The 22337-nt window shown below is 33.3% G+C and overlaps 1 protein-coding gene across 6 annotated transcripts in view; it reads left to right on the top strand.

Moving 5' to 3' along the window:
* Kcnq (KCNQ potassium channel) overlaps positions 1 to 20616 on the top strand; it is a 43065-nt gene extending 22449 nt beyond the window's left edge. Inside the window, exons 6-14 of one of the 6 annotated variants that reach the window (XM_072891430.1) lie at positions 33 to 173; positions 783 to 893; positions 1459 to 1665; positions 4170 to 4190; positions 6354 to 6595; positions 9040 to 9150; positions 13079 to 13235; positions 14986 to 15108; positions 16088 to 20616. In XM_072891430.1, coding sequence (XP_072747531.1) covers positions 33 to 173; positions 783 to 893; positions 1459 to 1665; positions 4170 to 4190; positions 6354 to 6595; positions 9040 to 9150; positions 13079 to 13235; positions 14986 to 15108; positions 16088 to 16189 — 1215 coding nt within the window. In that variant the 3' untranslated portion in view covers positions 16190 to 20616. Of the gene's footprint in view, positions 1 to 32; positions 174 to 782; positions 894 to 1458; positions 1666 to 4169; positions 4191 to 6338; positions 6596 to 9039; positions 9151 to 13078; positions 13236 to 14985; positions 15109 to 16087 lie in introns of all 6 variants that reach the window. The other 5 variants (XM_072891431.1, XM_072891429.1, XM_072891433.1 and 2 more) reach the window with 5 other exon arrangements.
* Positions 20617 to 22337: the final 1721 nt, after the last annotated feature.

The raw sequence follows: 22337 nt of genomic DNA, 5'->3' as shown, positions 1-22337 counted from the left end.
TTGCAAAATTATATATTTTCTCTATATAACAGGAGCTGATTACAACGCTGTACATTGGGTTCCTAGGACTCATTTTCAGCAGCTACTTCGTGTACCTCGCCGAAAAAGATGCAGTTGGACCCGACGGCAAAACAGACTTCTCCAGTTATGCCGATGCACTTTGGTGGGGAGTGGTATGTGTCTCATTACAGATTTTTTTTTATCAGACGTCTCTTATATCAATTTTGCGATAACCTATTAAAGAGAAGAAATCTTCCGATTACATTTAAAGCACGCAAAAGATATAGAGTTTGATGTAAAAAAGAAAAAAAAAAACGTTGTCTTCTGAAAACGAAATGCATAAAGAATTAAATCAATAAAATTCTATAACTCATTAATTATTGATGAAATTTTATGAAAAATCTAAGTCATGAAGAAAAATAATAACCTGGTTAATTAGCCACGAAAAATTAGGAGGAGATCGATGAACGATAGTAATCACGTTCGAATCGCAATTATATTAATGACCATATGTAGATAATTGATATCATCCCTTACAAAGGCTGCATGCAATACATATAAATTACTTATTAATTTGCTAATATTTGCTAATTAACGAGATTGGATCAACTGATTGGATTTCACGAGTTAACAAACCTGTTGACAAACTAGACTGTTTACATAGTAAAACCCTTCAGGCTTAAACCTATAGAAACATTATACCATATACATTATACAACGTTGTATCGTTTACATACATAATTTTCATACATAATAACGAAGGTTTAATACTTTTATTATAGATCACAGTAACGACAATAGGTTACGGTGATACGGTCCCGCAAACGTGGATGGGAAAAATTGTAGCCTCATGTTTCAGCGTGTTCGCCATATCCTTTTTCGCACTTCCAGCTGTGAGTAGCTATTTTTTCTCATGATACATATTTCGTTTATTATTTACTAATTTTTACTCCAACCTATTTTAAAATCGATTTTTTAATGAAAATATCTACGCAGATTATGAATTTTTTGTCGCTATTTCATTTTGTATTATACACGCATACATATCTTTGTAATTAATCCTCAAAATTAAATTTTACTTTTTTAATTAAATTAATTCAATTCAACAGAAATTTTATCAAACCTATTTTAAATTAAACGAAGATTATTATTTTATTATTTGTTTTTCTAAAGTTTTGTAAAAAGAATCTTTATTTTTGATTATATACTACAATTTAAAAATTATAAATGTCTCGATATTATCACATTATATTATATATCAGTAATTATGTAGTATTATTATATCAGTATAATTATACATTATTATCAGTACAGAAGAAATTAACTCAAGATTTTTAAAAAAATTTAATTTTATACGTATTTGTATTTGTAATTGGACTTTTTCATGCTAGTTTAAACAAAATAAAACGCAAACAGATCATTATCACGAATGGGTATTTTTTGTATTTTTTTTTTCAGGGTATCTTAGGTTCCGGCTTCGCGTTGAAGGTACAACAGAAGCAACGGCAGAAGCATTTTAATCGACAGATACCAGCTGCCGCGATGTTAATACAATGCCTGTGGAGGTGTTACGCCGCCGACAAGGCCATCAACAGCGTCGCCACGTGGAATATCTACATCAAGGACCCGGCGCCGGCCGGGCAGCCCTCGACGCCCCTCGGCAAGGTAACGTTTCCCCGTTTGCGAGTATAGCGGAAAGCGGGAGAAGTAGCCGTATTAGCTGTTGACTGTTGATGTTCTTAGCTGCTTATATAATGTTCCTTGACGTGTTTTAAATGATCGTGCCGCGAACGATTACCGTGTCACAAGCGAGACGGATCTAATCCGTCGCGAATCTCGTAATCACCCCGTTGAGGCTTGCGGAAAACCCGCAATTCCTTCCCCTCCCCGCCCCCCGCCCCCCCCCCTCTTTGTCGAGCACGCTATTGGATTTGAAATTACCCATTGTATTTCGCCCAATCCAGTATATCGTTATATATCTCCGAGCTAATTGCTTCTAAGATCTCCCGACTTTTACCGCGATTATATACGTCCCCGCGCGCGATCGGATTATTGGACTATAATACCGGGTTGGTGGAGTGGCTCACCGTTTGTGCTCGCTTCGTATACTCCCCTAAGCGGATTTCGAGAAATCAAATTTGTTCTATGTCGTCGATCTGTGCCGCGCGAATAAGCAGCTTGAAAGGATTATATACACGACGTATATAATAATAATAATAATAATCACACATCTTTCAAAAGTAATAACCGAAACGAAATAATTAAATTTTTAATTATAAAATAAATAAAATAGGTTTTCTGCTTTTTAAAGCAAAATTTATATTTGATAATTGAACGAATCCCGATGCAGACCTTTTATATATCCTTTCCCAAAAATATGAAATATTTTTAATTAACGTTCAATAAATCAAGCTAATCAGCAATTCACAAATTACCGTGTCATGTTAAATGCCGAAATATATAAGGTTTGCATAAAAGGAATTCGTCATATTTATTAAATGAAATTGAAAAATTAAAAACGAAATTGCACTAACAAAATTTTCCAATGACTTTAATTTACTTGTTAATTTTTTTATTTAAAGAAAGAAAGTTTTTAACTTTTTCAAAAAATAACTCTGGAATTCTAACACATTGTTTAATAGAGAATTTAATAGAAAAACAACAATTATTTTGCATATATCAGTTTATCATACAAAATATAAAAAATGTGTCGTAGTCTTACTTTCGAACATTTATTAATTTGATTTACAATTTGGTAGATATATACTCTTCACACTTATGATAATAAAACTATAAATGTCATTAGATTTCATATCTCTCATCTCGCGTGCAAATGTCTTTGGAATACGTCATAACGACTTAATATCGAAGCCGTTATGCAATTTTATTAACGGATATTCATTATATGCATATATAAGGTCGCTGTTACAAATTCTTTCTATAATAAAGCTTTTCACGCGATCGCAATCTGCACACAATGAGATTCGCGAGGGAGTCCGCCGTCTAATATTATTTATCGTTAATCATACAAGAACGATGATGATAATGATGGTGTATTTTTACTTGTCCGACGATAATTTGGCAGTGGATGGATGTAAGCGGAGAATGCGAATTTTGCTCGATGTTCTCAATGTGCCGTTATTTATCGCCGAGATCCGAGACAATTTTATTTTTCCTTCATGTTGTGCTAGTCACATATACGTGTGTTTATGCAGTTAAAGATGCGCTTAGAAGCTTTTGTACATTTACCCCCCCCCCCCCCCTTACTTATGAAGTAACAAGCATTGCGCTTTGGTTTTCACATTCGTTCGTTTTGATTTCGTTTCCAGAGAGTGCATAATGCGGACGATTCGCCCCCTTTTTTAATGGACTGGTTTTTACCTTTTGAATATATATATATATATATATATATATATATATCTTTATGGTTTTAATAGTACCATTTATTAGTTGGAATGCTGAGCACATGGAATATATGTGTATATATCGGAATTTTCTAAAATATTATTATATAATCCATGAAAAATCAATTGATTAATCTTATCGTCATTTACGCGTCCCTTTTCATAGAGTCTATTGTCTTTTTTTTTTTGTAATTTTGTACTTTAAACATTATCGATTGAGAAAAATAGTTTGAATAGTTGTCATCCTCAAATAAATTGCTTTTGAATATACGAGTCAAATAACGAACGTGATATTTTTAGAATGACACTTGGTTTTTCAATACGGCTGCGTTTGATTCCCATTTTCGATTATTATCGTCGAAATAACTATTATATTTTTGTATTTGTGTTTCGTAACGCGTCTAGACGTCGTAAAATTGCTCGAACAATGGAAAATGCAGATGCGAACCATGCGTCCGAAACTAACGATTGTTACGGTAGTAATAAATTTAAGGAAATTTGAAAAACTCCATGATTAGCCTATCGGCACATTTTGCGTATGCTCGATTAACAGGGAGCGATTTTATTCATAGGAGCAGTATTGTCTCCATTTTGCATCTGCTGCCAAAGTTCTCGAACTATATATAAAAAACGCGCAATATATCGAAATAAAAATATATATGTCGAGATAAAAATACCATTTTTCTACGACACATTATTTAAAATACTAACAATGCTCAGTGATAATTTAACGATGATAAAATGTACCTAATATATATATTTCAGTTGATTTGTGTAAAGAAGATGGTATGTAAATGGTTTATATTTATTTCTATTCTTATCTCTCTTTTGCATGTTTATTTTTTCCCAACTTTTTATCACATTTCTTTACACATTTCTGTTACACCGTGAAACGTCTACCTTTTATTATGAAAGCCGGGGTCACTGTATTCTCACTGTGTCAGCTGAATGTAGAATATGCGCATATTTAAAACATATGTAATGACAAAACACCGTACTTTCGCCGCACACTTATCTTTAACCGAAGCTTTACTACGTTCGAACCTTTATGTACATAAATACGTCTTATTTGTAGTCACGTTTAACGTTAACGTTTAGAAGGTAATATTGGTCTGTTAAATTATCAAAATGACAAATATGCGTTTTTCATATTAACCTCTTTTATTTTAATCTTCTTATTATTTTTTTCTTATAACTATTTTTATTGAAAAATATATTTTTTTTTCTAATTTTATTTTTACTCAATATATTCTTTCGGATAATTTAAGAAGAAAATCAAAATTTATAATCTTTTCACGAATATAAGTTAAAAAAATTAATACAGCATTAAAATTGATGATTTTCTCAGACAAAAACATTACATACACATTATATACAAATGATTAAAGGTGCGACGAAAGTACATGTCGAAGTGTTAATCATCGCGAAGAGAAACAACTGGAAAAACCTTTCTTACGAAAGATAAAACAATGGCAGCTTCTGTGAGATCTTTATGTCGCTTTTTAGCTTTAGTGTTAGATAATTTTTTAATTATTTATTGTAACGAGAGACGTTTCTGCTTAATTGGAATTTTTTTTATTTATTTTCGCTACACATGTTAAACAGACAAGATATACGTCACTAATTTTTTTTCCTTTTTCGATAAAAGAAAATATGAAATGATTCACTAGCGATCGAGAAAGTTACTTCTTCTTGAACGAGTGGTACTTTGCATAAGCTTCTTAAAGCTTGCCGACGAAGAAATAATCGTTTGTTAGATCGTATTTGTGCTTTTATATATCTCTCGCTTACATATTTTTCTTGGCGCACCATTACGTTACTTTCGAGGATAACTATCGGTATCATGTGATATACAAAAGTGACTTTGCCTTATGCTTAACGATATTTTATAACATGCACGAGCCTGAATAATACATAAGATTTACAGTTATTTATGTACGTTTGTGTGTGTGTGTATGCGCGCGTTCGCGCTTACTTCTTGCCTCTACATAAATCTGCAAAGCGAAAGACTGGAATCTTGCTCAAACGCAAAAATGTGTGGGAGTTTACGCCGGTTGTGGCTTGGCAAATCTCTGCATGAAAAATATAGGCATTAAGAAAAGAGATGTCGGAAAATCGGAAGACATACAAAACATTTATACGAAAGGTTTAAACGTCGACGGCAAAGTGTTTTTAAGACTTGTACAATTTTGCCAGCCTATTTTATAACAAAAAATTTTATGCTAATATATAAAAAAAAAAAATAAAATTATAAAAAAAAAAAAATAAAAAATATAAAGATACAAAACTAAAAATAAACTTATAAATAACTTTTTTTATCGTTACCATTATTATCATGTATTTATTCGATATTCCATTACGCATTTTGCATTTTATATCTGAGGATGTGAAGTAATATTCACATATTTGATAGTTTATCAAGTAAAATGCATTTCTTTTCTAAAACACGTGCATGTTTGCATAAAATTTTCTCGTCGATTAATAGAATACGCTGGTATGGTTTAATCAAACATTTTAAGAACATTCTGCGTTAAAAATTCAGAGAGTAATAAAAAAAAGTGCATGCGCTTTAATGCGTGTATAATGCACTCAATATATCGATACTACGCCCCGGGGACTGTTTTGGTTCTGGTGTGCGGTTACATCGAACCATTTCGTGCTAAAAGGACATAAACGACATCATTTCACGACCGGCGCAATTTCCCGAAGCAAACGTTCCAGACATCCCGCGGGAGAGATCGTCGCTTTTGCACGATATTCCCCAGATGATGATGATGATGATGATGATGATGATGATGATGATGATGATGATAATGACGACGATGATCTCGTTGCGTTAGGAGAAAGATACATTCGGCCAAATATATTCGGCCAGTAGGGATAGTGCATGTTGTGTTCGATGTGTGTTGTAATGGGAGGGCACCGGGGGTTCAGTCTCTGATGATCCAGGTGGCAAAGAAGGCGAGCGTGCTGAAGAGGCGAAAGTCGCGGAATCGGATGGACGGCCAACAGCAGCAGCAACAACAACAGCAGCAACCGGCCCTGCCGCCTGTCACGATATCCGGCGGCATATCAGCAGGCGCCGGAACCGGTCAGAATGACAATCAACGTCTCGAAAACGAGGGGGACGTGGTTTTTTACATGGAGGAGCCTAAAGCGGGTACGCCGAATCGTGCCAGACGTGACAATCGGTGAGCAACTTTTATTGAATCAAGAGAGAAATCTCCGTTGGGTTTATTTTATGACTGATTCTCTGTGAGTTTGTAAAAATAACCGGTAATACATATGGATCCGTTATGTATTGATAATATAATCAAAAGAGAATAATATCGTGTGAAAAGTAAATCGGAAATATACAGAGTCAAACTTTTTGCTATAATAATTTAATTTAAAATGCTTTGTATAAATGATGTGCATTAAAAATGTAAATTAAAGATTTTTTTTCCAAGTAATCTGTTTCAAATATTGTCGGCGAGGAAAATTAGAATATGTATTAAAATAACAGAAAAAATTATTGCGATCAGTGTCGTTGACAGTAACGTATATTGCAATTCAAGTTCAAAAATTTGGTAACAGTGCGATAAGTTTCACGTTGTCACCTCTAACAGATGGATTTCTGTCCATTTCTTCGAGCGGAAGAGTCGCTCGGAAGCTTCGTTTACAGCTCAGTAAAGCAACGGAGATCGAGCTGGTACGATGAAATTGGCGCTTATTTCTGAATGTTCGCCATCTTCGTCATCGAATGAAAAGTGTCAAAGTCCCGAGTAAGATGTCTCAATAACTTCTTGAGTCTACTGGTAATTGCTCGTTGATTTTCAAGGGCAAAGATACATTCGTTTGCGAGAACACGTTTACCGAGAATCTTCTACAATTACGCTTTAATCTCGAGTTTAAACTTTTCGAGTTTCTCGACATTTTACTTTGATAAAACAGCATGTTAACCAATTATAAAAATTTGCTTTTTTAAATTTAATTTACAAAATAATACATATTTCGCTGAGATATACTTTGAACATTAATTTGACAGATATGTATGTAAAAATTTCACGACATAATACGTCAGGAAAAATCAATTTTTTTTTCTCGAGAACAAAGTCTCGTATTAAAAAATTTTATGCTACATTTGTAGAATACTTATTTATACATGAGAAATAATCTTCTTTTCGGTTGTACTATGTTTTCCGATTCACCTCTTGTATTTGTATATCAATATCACATCAATATCATGTTTACATATCAATTATCGAGAAATTGATCAAAGATATCAAATAATATTTAGATTTTATCTGATGAATTGCGAAGTTCCAATTTATAAATAACAGTAACAATAATAGTAGAAATAATTTAATTGAAACATTTATCGATATTTATCGATAATTATATATATTTACGATTTATTCAAATAGCAGATATGATATGATGTTTGTACATAATTTGTCACGGAGAGAAGAATCGCGAATTTCCAATGCTTATAAATTGACCGCATCATTAAAGGAGCTATTGGAATATTTTATTAACATATCACGTCTATTATAAAAATAACATCTTTCTTAACTTATTATGTCTTAAATTATAAAAGTAACCAGAAAGAATTCCTGAGCGTATAAAATTTGCAACGTTGTATCGTATAAAACAATATTTTGCAATCTACTTTTGATTGATGCAAGTTCAGAATTCACATCTGCCGTGTCATCGCAGTACAATATTTCGAAACAAAGTCTAAACTCCCGCTTAATTATCTGTTATTTGTACCAGCATGATATCTGTTGAAATATCTCCCAACGGTATTTCTCTCAATTGTCAAGGGATGCAATCCAACAAATTGCTCTGGAGAAAGACTCTCGGAAGTTGTGCGATGAAAGTGGAATAACGATGCAGTATCTCTTTCATGGAGCATTAGGTGACCAAAAGATACCCTAACATTTACTACAATAGATACATCTTTAATGACATATTCAGGAAGAAATATTCACATATAAAAAAAATATGACAAAAGAAATTAGAAGAAGAAAATTAAGAAAATATCGACTTTAAATTAATTTAAAAAAATCTATTATTAATCAGATGGCGTATCGTCACGAAAATTTATTGCAGTAAATATTAAGATATTATCAGAGAAATATTGACGATACCAACTAACGTACAATTTATTTATAACAGAGAATTATGTCTTTGAAAAGTCCAAAGTTATATTTTTATCGAGTAATTTAATACAATATTGTATAGTTTGTGATTTTTTTTTTAACTTTAAGCATATAAGTTTTACGATATATAAAAATTTAAATCCCACATGTTTGAAAAAATGTCAAATTCAGAAATGAAAGATATTGACAATGCTTGAAACATTCCCTGTTTGACGTATCTGTCCAAGATTTTAGTTTTAAAAAATTGGAATATTCCGCGGCAGACGCTACGTGATACTTATTAAGACAATGGGACTTTGGCAAAGTTTCGCGTTTTATAAAATATGCGGCCAATGTCGTCGAAATAATTCTCGCGGAATTGTACGACGGCAAGCAGCGGTTTGCGAAACTTTTCGTGACAGGTACACGTCGACCCCGTCCGAGGAGCGCTTTCTCTAGAGCAATTCCGCGACGTCAAAAGAACTGACTCGCAAGCCCGTTAGTTTGAGTAGCGTGTTTCCGATTGGCAGGGGAAGCCTCTTCACTTCGCAGACGAGCTCGGTGACGGAGGCAACGAGCGATGAAATTGACATCGACATCGAGGAACCGCAAAGAGTCACCACGTGAGTATACATTTGTCTCTTGATCTTTTAATAGACACATAAATCTGTGTCGCAATATTATGCGCATTTACGGCAGAAAATAATATACATATGTGCGATAAAAATGATTTTAAAAAATAATCTAAAAAATTATTATATAAGAAACCTTAGGAATATACAATATTTATGAAAATAGATTTAAAAGAATTAATAAACACGAGTTTGAAAATCGTTTGCTTATGAGAAAACTTATTTCTAATAAAATTAATTTATTAAATTTGTTAAAGCAATTATTTGACATGTCTGCCATTTGTTCGAATATGCATACACTCGAATATATTTTGTATATTTTCTCAGAGAAAATGTCATACATATTTAAAGGTTCCATAGAACATTTAGAGACCCATTTTAGGAAACGTGATATATGTTGATGTTACAAGAACGGAATTCAAAATTGAATTAACCTGGAAAATTTGGGATTCATGTTTATTAAGCTTTCATCGTTCATTTTAATAAATACTACTTGTATCTACTTTGCATTCCGAGTACGTATTGCTCAACCAAAGAGCGCGCGTGTAGAAGTTTACGATCCGTTCGATAACTTCTAAAGCGAACTTTCAAGCCACTGCCATCGTGGTCGATCGTCGAGTTATTAAACGCCCATTTCGCGTGTGTATACTGAGTTAGATCGCGCCGACCGAAATCAGAGTATAGAAAGCCGAGAAACGTACATATATCTCCATGCAAATTACTTCCACTTTGTATGCGAAATCGATAGTGCCGTGGAATTTTCATGTACCTCTACCTACCTCGTGCACATCATAATATACGGACAAATATCGTGCAAATCGTTATACGCGAATTCTATCAGATGAAGCGGACTTCTCTACGCGAGAATACTACGGAGAATACGTTTTTACTCTACTTCAATGAAATTTAATTTCGCGAAAATCATGCAGCTTCCTTCGTGCTTCCTTCGGAAGCTACTCGGAACTCGACCCTACTAAGGTTTGAGTTCTAGTCCTTTGAAAGTAGAACCGAATGCTTAGAATTCGATTTCTAACATTATACTGGAAAAATGCATCTTGCATAACCTGCAAGATGTCATTTTCATCGTCATACTTTTTGCATTTGCATTTTTCAATTTTCACTATCTACCGAACACTTCCAGTTAATGGTTTTTACTTTAATTTAATTTTCTAGTTAAATAATAGCCGAGAAAAATGAAAGAATGAACTGTGTATATTGAATTGTTATATACATGTGAAATATAATACATATCGTTTTTTTACATTTTATATCATGATATTAAAAATATAAATATTCACTCGAACAAAAATTTAAATTACAATTTATTTTTAAATTGATTACATTTATTATTTTACTTTCATTGAATATACGTTTTACAAGACGACTTTAACTAATATTTCGAATAAATTTCCTTTGAGAACTTTTGTTAAGAAAATATCCTTTTATATTAAACTCTTATACATGTGTGTAATATATGGTTACTCTATTAATATTATTTCAAGCGTTTCAAGCAAAAGTTCGTATATTTAGCATACCCTTGGACTTTTCAGTTTAATTTAGCATTCACCTAGCTGATATATTCAAATCTGATGCAATCTGTCGAATATTTCGGTGCCACGAGGCAATATTTTTCGAAACAAAAATGTGTTCCCGATTTCCGCTCATTAAAAATTAACAATGTTCATAAAAATTGGACGCGACACTTGTCGTCGCTCTAAAAATACACATATCGCGGTGAGAACGTTATTCGTAGCAAGAAGAAAGAGAGAGAGAGAGAGAGAGAGAATGGTCGGAAGGGCGGACAACCTTTCGCAGCTTTCCACGCCATTGACATTTCGAAAAAGTCGATTCTGCGGGCGCGAATGGAACGCACGGTATTTCGCACAAAAGGCTTTTTTCGAACCCTCCCCACAGACATGTAAGTGCTTTTTTTCGCTGCACCATTACTTTACGCCGGTGCAAATGACCCAGTTTTCGCGCGCTCCCGTTCAAAACTTGTATTATACGTAAAGATACTCGCCAGATTTTCTCCCGCCTACCTATTTTTCGCTCTCGCAGTTCACCTACTTCCGCCCAAAAGCTTTCTTATGCTTGCCAGGAAGAACCTCGTTCAGGTATCTCTCAGTATTTTACCGTGCCTCGTCCGGCTGTATTCACGCCTCCATCTCATTTTAAAACATTGTTCCACCGCGTTATAAAAGCAGCTCTTTTACTTGCTTCTTTAAACGTACATACATATGACACATTCTATCCCGTCCTTTTCATTCGGGCTGTTGTATTTTTTCTTCTCTATTTTATAAATTATTCTCTGAAGTTACATATATTATGAATTACAATTATTTTGAATATGAATTACACGCTTTTGTTATTCTGTAACATTCTATATATATATATATATATATACATATATTTTAATGATTTTTTAATTTTTCAATAAAACTCTCTTTTCTGTTAATAATTTAATGCAATAATAAAGGAACATTTATGTCGAAGAATAAAGTAATTATTTGTCAGGCAGTTTTTTATTCTTGGCAGACAACTTATGGGATCTTTTTTAAACTTTACGCTATTAAAAACTGTATAATTATATTAGCGATATAATTATAATGATAAAACGTGAAAAATACAGCCTTATATTCTTAAAAGTAGTACAATTAAAACTTTTTAAGTTTGATGAAGTTTTCTAAATAAGATTTATTTAGACCTAGTAATGAAAATTTAATAAAATTTATGATACACACTAAAAATTAATTTATAACTTTCCTACATCTATATTAATTATTTCTGCTATTTATATATCATTATTTTTTTTTTTCCTTTTACATGCACTCTCATATGTATATTTCTCATTAAATTTATAATAATCATTGTGTGAGTTTTTATCTAAAAATCCATCTATTTGTCTGTCTGTCATTATTAGATTTCCCGGGTAGCAACAATCGATATTTTCCATCGTGACATTTCACAGAGATTTCTTACGACGTGTTGTCGTTATATAAAGTATTTTATCTCGCACATTTACACCCACGACAGAAGCATCTACCATGGGAGTTAAGCGTTCTCGAGAACGTAAACATCCAAAGAATGGGCGTTCTTCTCGAACATATTTCCCTCTCTCCGGATAAGCGTCAAGGGGTCGAGAAGCAGCGAATGATGGCTAATATAAAAGTCGTGACAAAAAAGAAGTTCAATATTTTGACCGATATACATACATGTGACAGCGTGTAATCCAAGATGAATATTGACATGTGTAACATTGCGTTTAGCACGAATTAATTTTTCCATCTCGTATAACAATTATGTTATGTATTACAAAATTAAAAAAAAAAAACGGATAGAGCGTTATTGACGTTACGTCGTTAGTCTATCTCGAAGTAACATTAAAAACTTATTATTTTCATTACATATAGTTATTCTATTAAAATTCCGTTGTAGCACATTAACGCTTTGGTTTGAAAGTGCCTTTAAACGCGAGATACTTTATACAATTTACATTATCGAGATTTAGTATTACATTTTATCAACCATTTCTTGGCCGAAGCGCACGAAAGGGAAACGAGTTGTATCTAGTTGTATCTCACCGCGCCATCGACTACGAAAATTAAGTTAGTGAAGATCGCAATTCTCTTCCTCTCTCGAGGAGGTGTCAATTTCTCTTTTCTAAACTGAATCAAAAGCGAATTTGAAACTATCGCCGTAATGAAGCGATTCGCGATCGAATATCGCGTCGATAATGTGATATTGCAACAAACTAACATTTTTGCGACAGCATATATATTTTCATTCTCTTATATTCTCAATGATTTCATATTCTCTTTATTTTGACACGTAACAAGAATAAAAAGGAGATATAAGTAATGTGTCTTTCCCTTTTCGTAACACGTCGATTTAAGCTTGGACTTTTACCTTTTTTTTTTAGACTGACAGAAGCACACCGGAATGCTATCCGGGCAATCAGGAAGATCAAGTACTTCGTGGCTCGCAGAAAGTTTCAGCAGGCTCGGAAACCATACGATGTGCGTGACGTCATTGAACAATATAGCCAAGGCCATTTGAACATGATGGTGCGGATCAAGGTGAGTTCCTCGATAATAATTATTTTTATTTGTTATTATCTATCGCTCTCGATCGAATGATTGTCATTCAGAAAAGAGACAACAGTCAATTATTTTAGAGAATATCGTCGTGTTTGCGAAACACTCGCCTCTCAATAAATCACTCCTAATTATTCATCGTGTAATGTATTAATGATGGATGAACTCGTGATAAGCTATAATTGCCTTAATTTGACGGATTACTGAGCGATCGCCAATAGTAAATTACTCGTCTCGTTCAATCAACTATATCGATCGCCAACGATTAGCTCGACAAGATCGACATGTACAGTGCGAGGTACATGTCGATCTTGTCGATTTACAGAAGACAATAGAGTCGTGGGTAAGCGGCGTGAAACAGCCGACAGTTAATCAAGAAACGTTACGGTTTGTACGTCTACACCCGCTGGACATCAAAGATCGATCACTCTGAACGAACGTCATAAATACTGTAGCATTCTACTAGTTGTATTTTTGCGAGACATGTTTACACAGGGGAAAAAATCGCAGTAAAATGGCAGTAAAATTTTTGCTGCGTTTGATGGGAACGATTAAATTGTGTTATTGTTTACTTGATATTAAAACCAATCACTTGACATTTACAGCAAAATCTATTTTGTTGTATAAAAAATAGAAAATGCTCTTTGAAGTAAATTTGTTCGTAGAAGCGTCTAAAAATCTACTGCTAAAAGGGAAATCTAATTTGCTGCTAAAACAACATAGTCTTAGCAAATGTATTATTGCAGTGAAATATTGCTTTAATGACATAATGAGAATCAGTTTATCGAATAGATATAATTTATTCAAATATAAGACTATTTTTAATATATATACATATATAACAAGCCTTTGTCTGCTGTGAATATAAGGATTATTTTTTGCAAAGATTTTCTGCGATAATTTTTTTGGAAATTATTTGGAAATCGATTTGATATACAAAAACCAGTATCTTTTATGTAATAAATTAATATAAAATTTTTAATTAAATTTATTTAATAATATTTATAACTTTAAATAATTCAATATATTATATAACTACAATTTTATCCACTCATATTTATAACGCGATTCGGAAATCGTTGATAATACTAAATTATATATTACATTAAACAATATTCATCGATGATATTAATTTCGTTTTAAAGAATAAAGTCATTTTCGTTCGATAGTTGCCTCTGAAAAAATAACAATATTAAAAAAAACGATGAAAGACAAAACGTCAATTACGAATCAACTTTTGCGAGCACTCTGTCTCTTGTTCTTTGTTAAAAAAGTTTTAGTATTTCAATAAGCGAAAAGGGCTTTATTGTAAGAGAAAATCGATAGCTCTCAAATTTTCACAGCACGTCTTGCAAATGAAATTTTGAATTTCTACTTTAAACGTTATATTAATTCTAATCCTAGGCTGAAATTTTAACTTTTTTTATTAATATTAATAAGTTTAATAATTGTTGGCTTTTGGTCGTCGATTTTCTGTTTTTCGCAAAACCTACGATAGAGTTTCGAGACTACATCTACGAATTTGCTTCATTATCTTAACAATGTTCCGCAAAAATTGCAACAAATTGCAAAAACGAGGCAATGAGCAGGGGGAAATGAGGCGATTTAATTGCAATATAATTAACAGCGGATAACGATTTCTGTATACCCAGTTCGTCGACCTGCTCCTTTTGGTGTAATCTGTATGATGTAGATTCACGGAACATTAAATGCACGTTCCATTTGTTCGCAGGAGTTGCAGAGGAGATTGGATCAGACCCTGGGTAAACCGGGGAGCTACCTAGCGGGAATCGACCGGGCAGGCAATGTGAAACCCATGACGATTGGTGCGCGTTTATACCGAGTGGAACAGCAAGTGAGGCTTTCTTTCTCTCTCTTTCTCTTTTATTTTAATATTACCATAATTTTATCATAATTATCTAATTAGCTAATTAATTTTTTATCAGTAACTTAGTATGAGATTTATCTTTATCTTTATCTTTGATATATAATTGAAGAAATTATTTTTCTAAACTGTCTTATATTCACGTATATTACTATACACATATGTATATAATCTTTATTTTCTTATTAAACATGAATTTAAGAAAAAAAAATTGCTAATGAGCGTCCCAATTTGCGATAGAATTATATTTTCGCGATTTTTCCAAATTATCTTTCGATAATTTTCATCATTACAAAAAAATTAGATGTGATATCGATTCTTCTCCATCAATTATTCTTTTGCCTCACAAATTTCCTCGACTTAAAGAGAGAAAAACGTGTGAGTAACGAAAGATACGATGGGATTACATTTGACGTTGTTAATTATCTCGCGAGAGGAACTACACAGTAAAACATTTTGTGTTAAATTTAACACAATTCTCGTGTCCCAATTTATCCACTTTAATTTTAATGTTAATTTAACAGAAGGCAAATATGTAAATAAATAACACAAATAATATGTAAAAAGTTAACACAAAAATGTGAATTAGTATAGGATTTACTTGTTAATTGTGTTGTTTTAACTCTTAGAAACGGTGAATATTAACTCACCGCAGAAAAGTTAAATTAACATAACGACAGTATATGTTATATTAACATATAAGAGTATGTTAAAAATTTAACACAAAAATACAAAATTTTTTTTACCGTGTAATAATGTAATTAATTACTGGTCTGATTAAAAGCCGATGATAGGAATAATATGCGATATTTTCGATAATTGTCAAAGATTCTTGCAAATAATTTGTCAAACAAAATCTTTAATATAAATCGAAGCGTAAAACTGTGTTTTTCGAGATAGATTTACAATTGCAGATTCGAATGCATCGAGACGATCTTTGTACTTTCAGTTGTCGGTGATGGACAAGAAGCTGGACCAGTTGGTGTATGTGCTAAACGCGGTAGCGCAGAAACAACAGATACCTCTACGTAGTATAGAGGACGATGTGTAACAGAGAGCCCCCGGCGAACTCGTGCAATCCGTTTTGCTATCACCCGCGGTTCCACGGGCCCTGCCATGCGTTACCATAACTACTGTGACGCCTAATATGCTCAGCGAAAGCTTTTAACGTGAAAGATAGTACGCGCCCGATAATATCGCGAAAGTACAAACCTTAAAGCTACTTGGCCCTATTCGCTTCGAGAGAATCTACAGAGGATATTAATTACGAAAATTACGATGTGGTTGAAGAGATTAGGGGAAAATACGGGAATAATGTCGACGATTTTTTAAAATTCCACTGGGACCATAGAAGTCCACGCTTGCATATCTTGTAACGATAATTCGATGGAACGATCATAATCGGTATCATAAAATCGCCGTTATATCGCTGCTTGCATATCTCTAACAGGAGCTATAACGAGAACAGTTGACAGAGACAGACGTTGCCGACTCGAGAGGAGTCTTTGAGCGTAAACGTTTTGACGACGAAGTCAAACGCACAGGATGATGCATAATCAACGAGGCGCGAAATCGGGAGACAAAAGTTGCGACGCAATTCTCCCCGCAATTGCGCCATGTGAAATGACGCTTTGCAGAATTCAAGACGAAGGCATGCCAGCTATATCGTATGCGTAGCTATCAAAGGAAGGGCGCGAAAGAATAATACATTATTCATCAAAAAGTGATCTTGCGGATGGAGGTCGGTTTTATCATAGGGAAGAAGAAAACAAGGGGGACACATCAACGCTATTCCATATTTTCAGTTCGCCGAAAGAATGGATAAACGTCAACATGGGAACATCATATATTTCGGGCCAACTAGAAATATTATAATAAAGAGGAACAATAACAAATATATTAACCGAACTTCCTAGAGCAGATTTTCAAACCTGTCGATTAAAATCATAGACTGCTAATCTCGATTGAACGCTTTATCGTTCGAGATCGTTATCAAGTACTAAAAGAGATTCCAAAGTGATTCTCTAAATAGAATTTCACAGTATCGAATCCATGGTTCGGTTGTGCTTCTATTCTTAACATAGGTCCCCCGCCTCCCCCCCCCCCCCCATAAACGGAATCAATTCGGGAACCGTTACCGGCGAATTCGGTTTCGATTTTGGACGCGATCTCTCGCGATTTATTCGTATCCCGAATTTACTTTATCTTCGACCTAGCACAAATGTCTACATTAGATACTTCGAGGTAACCCGCTTTATGAAGCTGCGCATGTACAACTTGTTTTTTTTCACCTTCTTTTTTCCTTGGCATTGCTACGATCGCATTTGCCTACAGCGCTGAAAAGCAATATATATCTACGTAGATTATAGGTGCTGTGTTCCGTGAAAAAAAAATTCTTGACACGATACATGTCCGTATGTATCGTATCCGTAATATTAGTCTTCGATACACGCGTGAGGAAAGTCTTAAGAGACTTAAATGATATGCTGTATGAAAATGGAGGAGAAAAATGTATATAACACGATTCTCTCGTGTGGAGGCGTATCATTTTCTCGTGCGCATATAAATACAATTTATATTTTGTACGTAAGATTATTTACAGGAAGACACATCAAGGGATCGGATACGTGCACCACGATCCTCAATCTCACGCACGACTCTCGACTAGCGTTTCATCCATACGCGAAACACTCTTATTTATTGTTAGAATCGAAGCCACGAGCTGCGATGTCGGCGCGAATCTCCGAGGTAAACAATGTAGTTGTTTTTGTTGTTGTTGTTGTTGTTGTAACGTAGATTAAAGGCTGATGGAATGGATTGGAGAAGCGTCAATAGAGATAACGGATGCGGATGGTTGCAGTTCTTATGATTTCTCGACTGCCAAGATAGTTCTAACGAAACGAGCAATATAAATAAACGTTGATAAGTTCAGATAGTCGTTAACGATAAGCGGATTTACGTTGTCTCGCAATTCGCGGCTTCGCGTCCATCGCTTAACGACCAGTCCTTCGCAGGCGAAAGATTATTCTTTACCAAGCGAATCTGTCGCACTTTATATATCTATCACATCTGATATATATATATATATATATATATACATAATATATATATATACATATTATTACTGTACATATATATATAGTGAGAGTAGTTTTAGCGATTTTCTTAAATCGAATGGCTTCTAAGAGTATTTTTAATCACAAAAAGAGAGACATTATATGTATACATACATACATACATACATACATACACACATACACACATACACACATACACACATACACACATACACACGTACATACATATATTATACAAATATAGGTGTAGGGTCCAAAAAATATATATATATACATTTTACAAGACTTTCTCGTGAACCAAAACACCATGCTTTATTGCTGCAGTGGACATAGTGCTTGATTCGAGCCGATCAATTAGTTGCATCAGTGTGTTATGTCATCGATTTATTTTTCTCTTCTCTTTATTTTACGCGAACAAGCGATAATCTACTTATATGCATATTTATATGTATATAAGTATACCGTAATATTTTTTTTCTGCGTCATAGTTATCTTCATATTTTGCGAATGCTAAATGCGAGAGTTGTATAAAATAATTTATTTTTTATATATTGAATGCTCAAGTATTCTTGTGAATCAAGCACAACTTCTCTATCAATTATAATAAAGTGATAGTCAAAGTATGTAATATCTTTGAAGAAATAAAATCTAAAATACGTGTAATTTTTCGGGAACAAAAATGCCTCTCATGAAAAAATTAAATATTATTGTCAAGTCCTCTCTTCATTTTAACCATCACTGATTTATACAGTCGTGATAAACTTTCAAAAAATTCTTCGATTTTGATAATATTGTTAAACAATCAATACACTTTTGACGATTTTACATGATGTAGTTAATCGTTTTGTACAGGTGAATCTCTTGTAATGCTTGACTATCAGTTTATTATAAGTGTGTATTTCATCGAAGCACACACACATATATTTATATATATATATATATATATATATATATATATATATGTGTGTGTGTGTGTGTATATGTGCGTGCGAGTGTGTGTGAAGAAAGTGCACAGGAAGACGTAAGTAAAATACTCTGTAAAACACGCTTTAGCCAGTACGTGCGTACGAGCACACTCTATGGTGCCTCTCATACTTATTTTACTTTAACACGCGATCGACTAATAAAACTAATTATGATAACATGTGTAGATGACGAACAAGATTATTACGACGATTATACATATATATATACAGCATGGGTTCTCTTACGATTGGTAATAGCACGGCGCGATGAAGAATTTTTCACTTGTCTATAACACATTGAAAGTATCGTTTTCTCTAAAATTTGAGAAATTAAAAATTTTTGTTTTTATCTTCAAATCCATGTTTCTAAACAATTATAGTAATTAATGAAAAATTCTTTGCACAACGCACGCATAAAGAGATTTCGAGCATTGGGATGGAAGAGGATGAATATGCGTGATGAATAAAATTTAAACATACAATCATAAGTAGATATGGCGTTCCTTATCATTATAGAAGTAGAGACAATCAATAAACATCGTCATTAACGTGACGCTGCGTGAGAATCAAATTTGCTTTCACTAGCTATTGAGTAGCACATTCTCAATTTAGTCAACGAAATACATAAAGTAAGTTTTGTGTGTGTGTGTGTGTGTGTGTGTGTGTGTGTGTGTGTGTGTGTGTGTGTGTGTGTGTGTGTGTGTGTGTGTGTGTGTGTGTGTGTGTGGGCGTGTATGGGTATGTAAATTTCATTTATAGATATGTAGATCAGTGATACTTAATGGCCTCATGCTCTCTAAGCGCATTGTTATTACAGATTATTATGTTGGGTGACTTACTCTTAGTAATCGAAATGAAAAAGATGATTTTATACGTAAAAGTAAATAAAAAATGTAAAATGACATTTTTTTATACAGTGCTTTGTCTAAAACAAAAAAAAGCTTATTTCACATTTTTAATTTAGTTTTGCATATTGAATCACCTTTTTCGTTATTATAATATCAATAACGAATTTTGTATACATATCTTGTGTAAGATATATTTTTGTGAAAGAATCTCAAGTACATTATATTTTAATCGAGAACTTTATTTTTTACGCTACTGGGAGAATATTACTTGTATAAAATCACAATTTCTCTATGATTTATTTAAGTAAGTTTAAAATATAATAACAATTAGAAACAAGGATTGTTTTAATATGGTAATTTTTTATTACTATGTTAATATGTTTTAATATACCTATTAATTATGTTTTCTTAAATCTTATATCGCGCGAACGTCAAAAGGGAGGTTCCGCAAATAGAAAAGATTTAACATAGGGATACGAATAAATACTTAATATTATATCACAAAATACTCTTGTAAAAGATCTCAAAATGCAAGTAGTGTTCGTGAATCGGCCGAAAAAAGTAACATAATATCTACTTATCGCATTGAAAACATTATATATATATATATATATATATATATATATATATATATACATATTAAATAATATACATTCGAAATGCGCATGCACGCTATCGGATTATTAGAAATATATATTTATTGTTACACATTTGTAAGATAATAATTTAGAGTTATATACAATGATCGCTCTCTTTTTCTGCGACGATGATTGATTACGCGTATATCAACATTGAAACATTAGTAACAAAATTAGAAAATCAAACGATCAAATCAGATGAGGAGTTTGCCACTCTCTCGCGGCTTAGTATGTGATAATATGCAATTTTCTATTTTAGCGGAGAAATTAGAAAACCACATCCCAAGGATCGCCTTTCTCTCTTCCTCTCTCTCTCTCTCTCTCTCTCTCTCTCTCTCTCTATCTATTTGTAATGAAACTTAAGATATCTTCGCTCTAGTTTAGACTGATACGCCGCTCGAAACGTGTCGTTTCTATACGCTCTCTCTTATCGCCGATGTCCAACGGACTAATCCAATTTAGTCGATATATCGCGCTAATGACATAGAGTCGCAAATCTCCTGTAAATCTCGTCTAGCTCTGATCACAGCGAATTCGAACTCTATCGACTGTGCGAGATCCTACCTAAACCCGCGCGCGCATTTTCACGGATCATGTGCCTACGTACTAGCGAGAGATATAGTATTCCTAGTACTAGTACACCTATTATATACCATTGACGAAAATTATTTAGGAGATAATTTTGTGTTTTCCTTTTTCTCTCTCTTTTTTTTTTTTTTTTTTTTGAACAAAGAAAAGGTTTGCATGGACCTTCCTCTCCTTCACGTCATGATGATCAGTGCTGGACATTTGTATATATTTTTCTACGTGTAAAATATCCATTCTAGACTCTCCTTGTTATAATTGCGCGGAACTGGCACACGTTTGAAACTGCACCAATTTTTGGCAAACTACATTAACTATCCTCCACGAATGAGTGAAGAATAGAAAAAAATACATCGTGATTGTTTTTTTCGTATCATTTTTCAATTTAGGTCACTATAGAACGCGTGTAATATGTAATTAGGTAAAGAAGGCGATTTATATTCTATATATATATGCATAAATTATTGTAAATATAATATCTACAGAGACTCGCGTCGAGCCTATAACGCGATATTAATCCGTGTAAAAAGTGGGACCGTACACCTCGAATTTGTTTCTGCCTTCTAGCTATCTATTGTAAACAGTTTTCTATGCTGTATTTAAAACTCTAGCTCGGTCGTAATTCACGGCGGTACTAAGTATACATATAAGATAAATGAACAATGATATGAATTCGTAGCTTGATCCGTAGAACGCGATCATGCTTTCAACAATTAGAGTTTTCGTGTACTCTCACTACATATAGAGAGCCTAATAATTTAAATGCAAACTAGAGTACACATAGAAATAAATCGTACACTCTCTTGAACGTAGGACGATATATCGATTCTCATCTACGTACGACAGACGTGTCGCTGTTAGAAAATTTTTGCCGCAATCTTATCAAGATGAAATTTGTTTTGTCTTTCTGTGATTTTCAAATGCATGATGACATACAGATAAATAGTGATAGCGTTATAACTCGAGCATAATATAAGGTACTAAATTATTATTATATTAAGATTTATATATATTCTAACAATAAGATTTAGTAAAGAGATTTTTTCGCGCTTAGAACATATGCTACTTTCGGGAAGAAATTTGAAA

Source organism: Anoplolepis gracilipes, chromosome 4 (genome assembly GCF_047496725.1).
Source record: "Anoplolepis gracilipes chromosome 4, ASM4749672v1, whole genome shotgun sequence".
NCBI lineage: Eukaryota > Metazoa > Arthropoda > Insecta > Hymenoptera > Formicidae > Anoplolepis > Anoplolepis gracilipes.
Note: the sequence above shows the minus strand (reverse complement) of the source record. Positions and strands in the feature narration are given on the sequence as shown.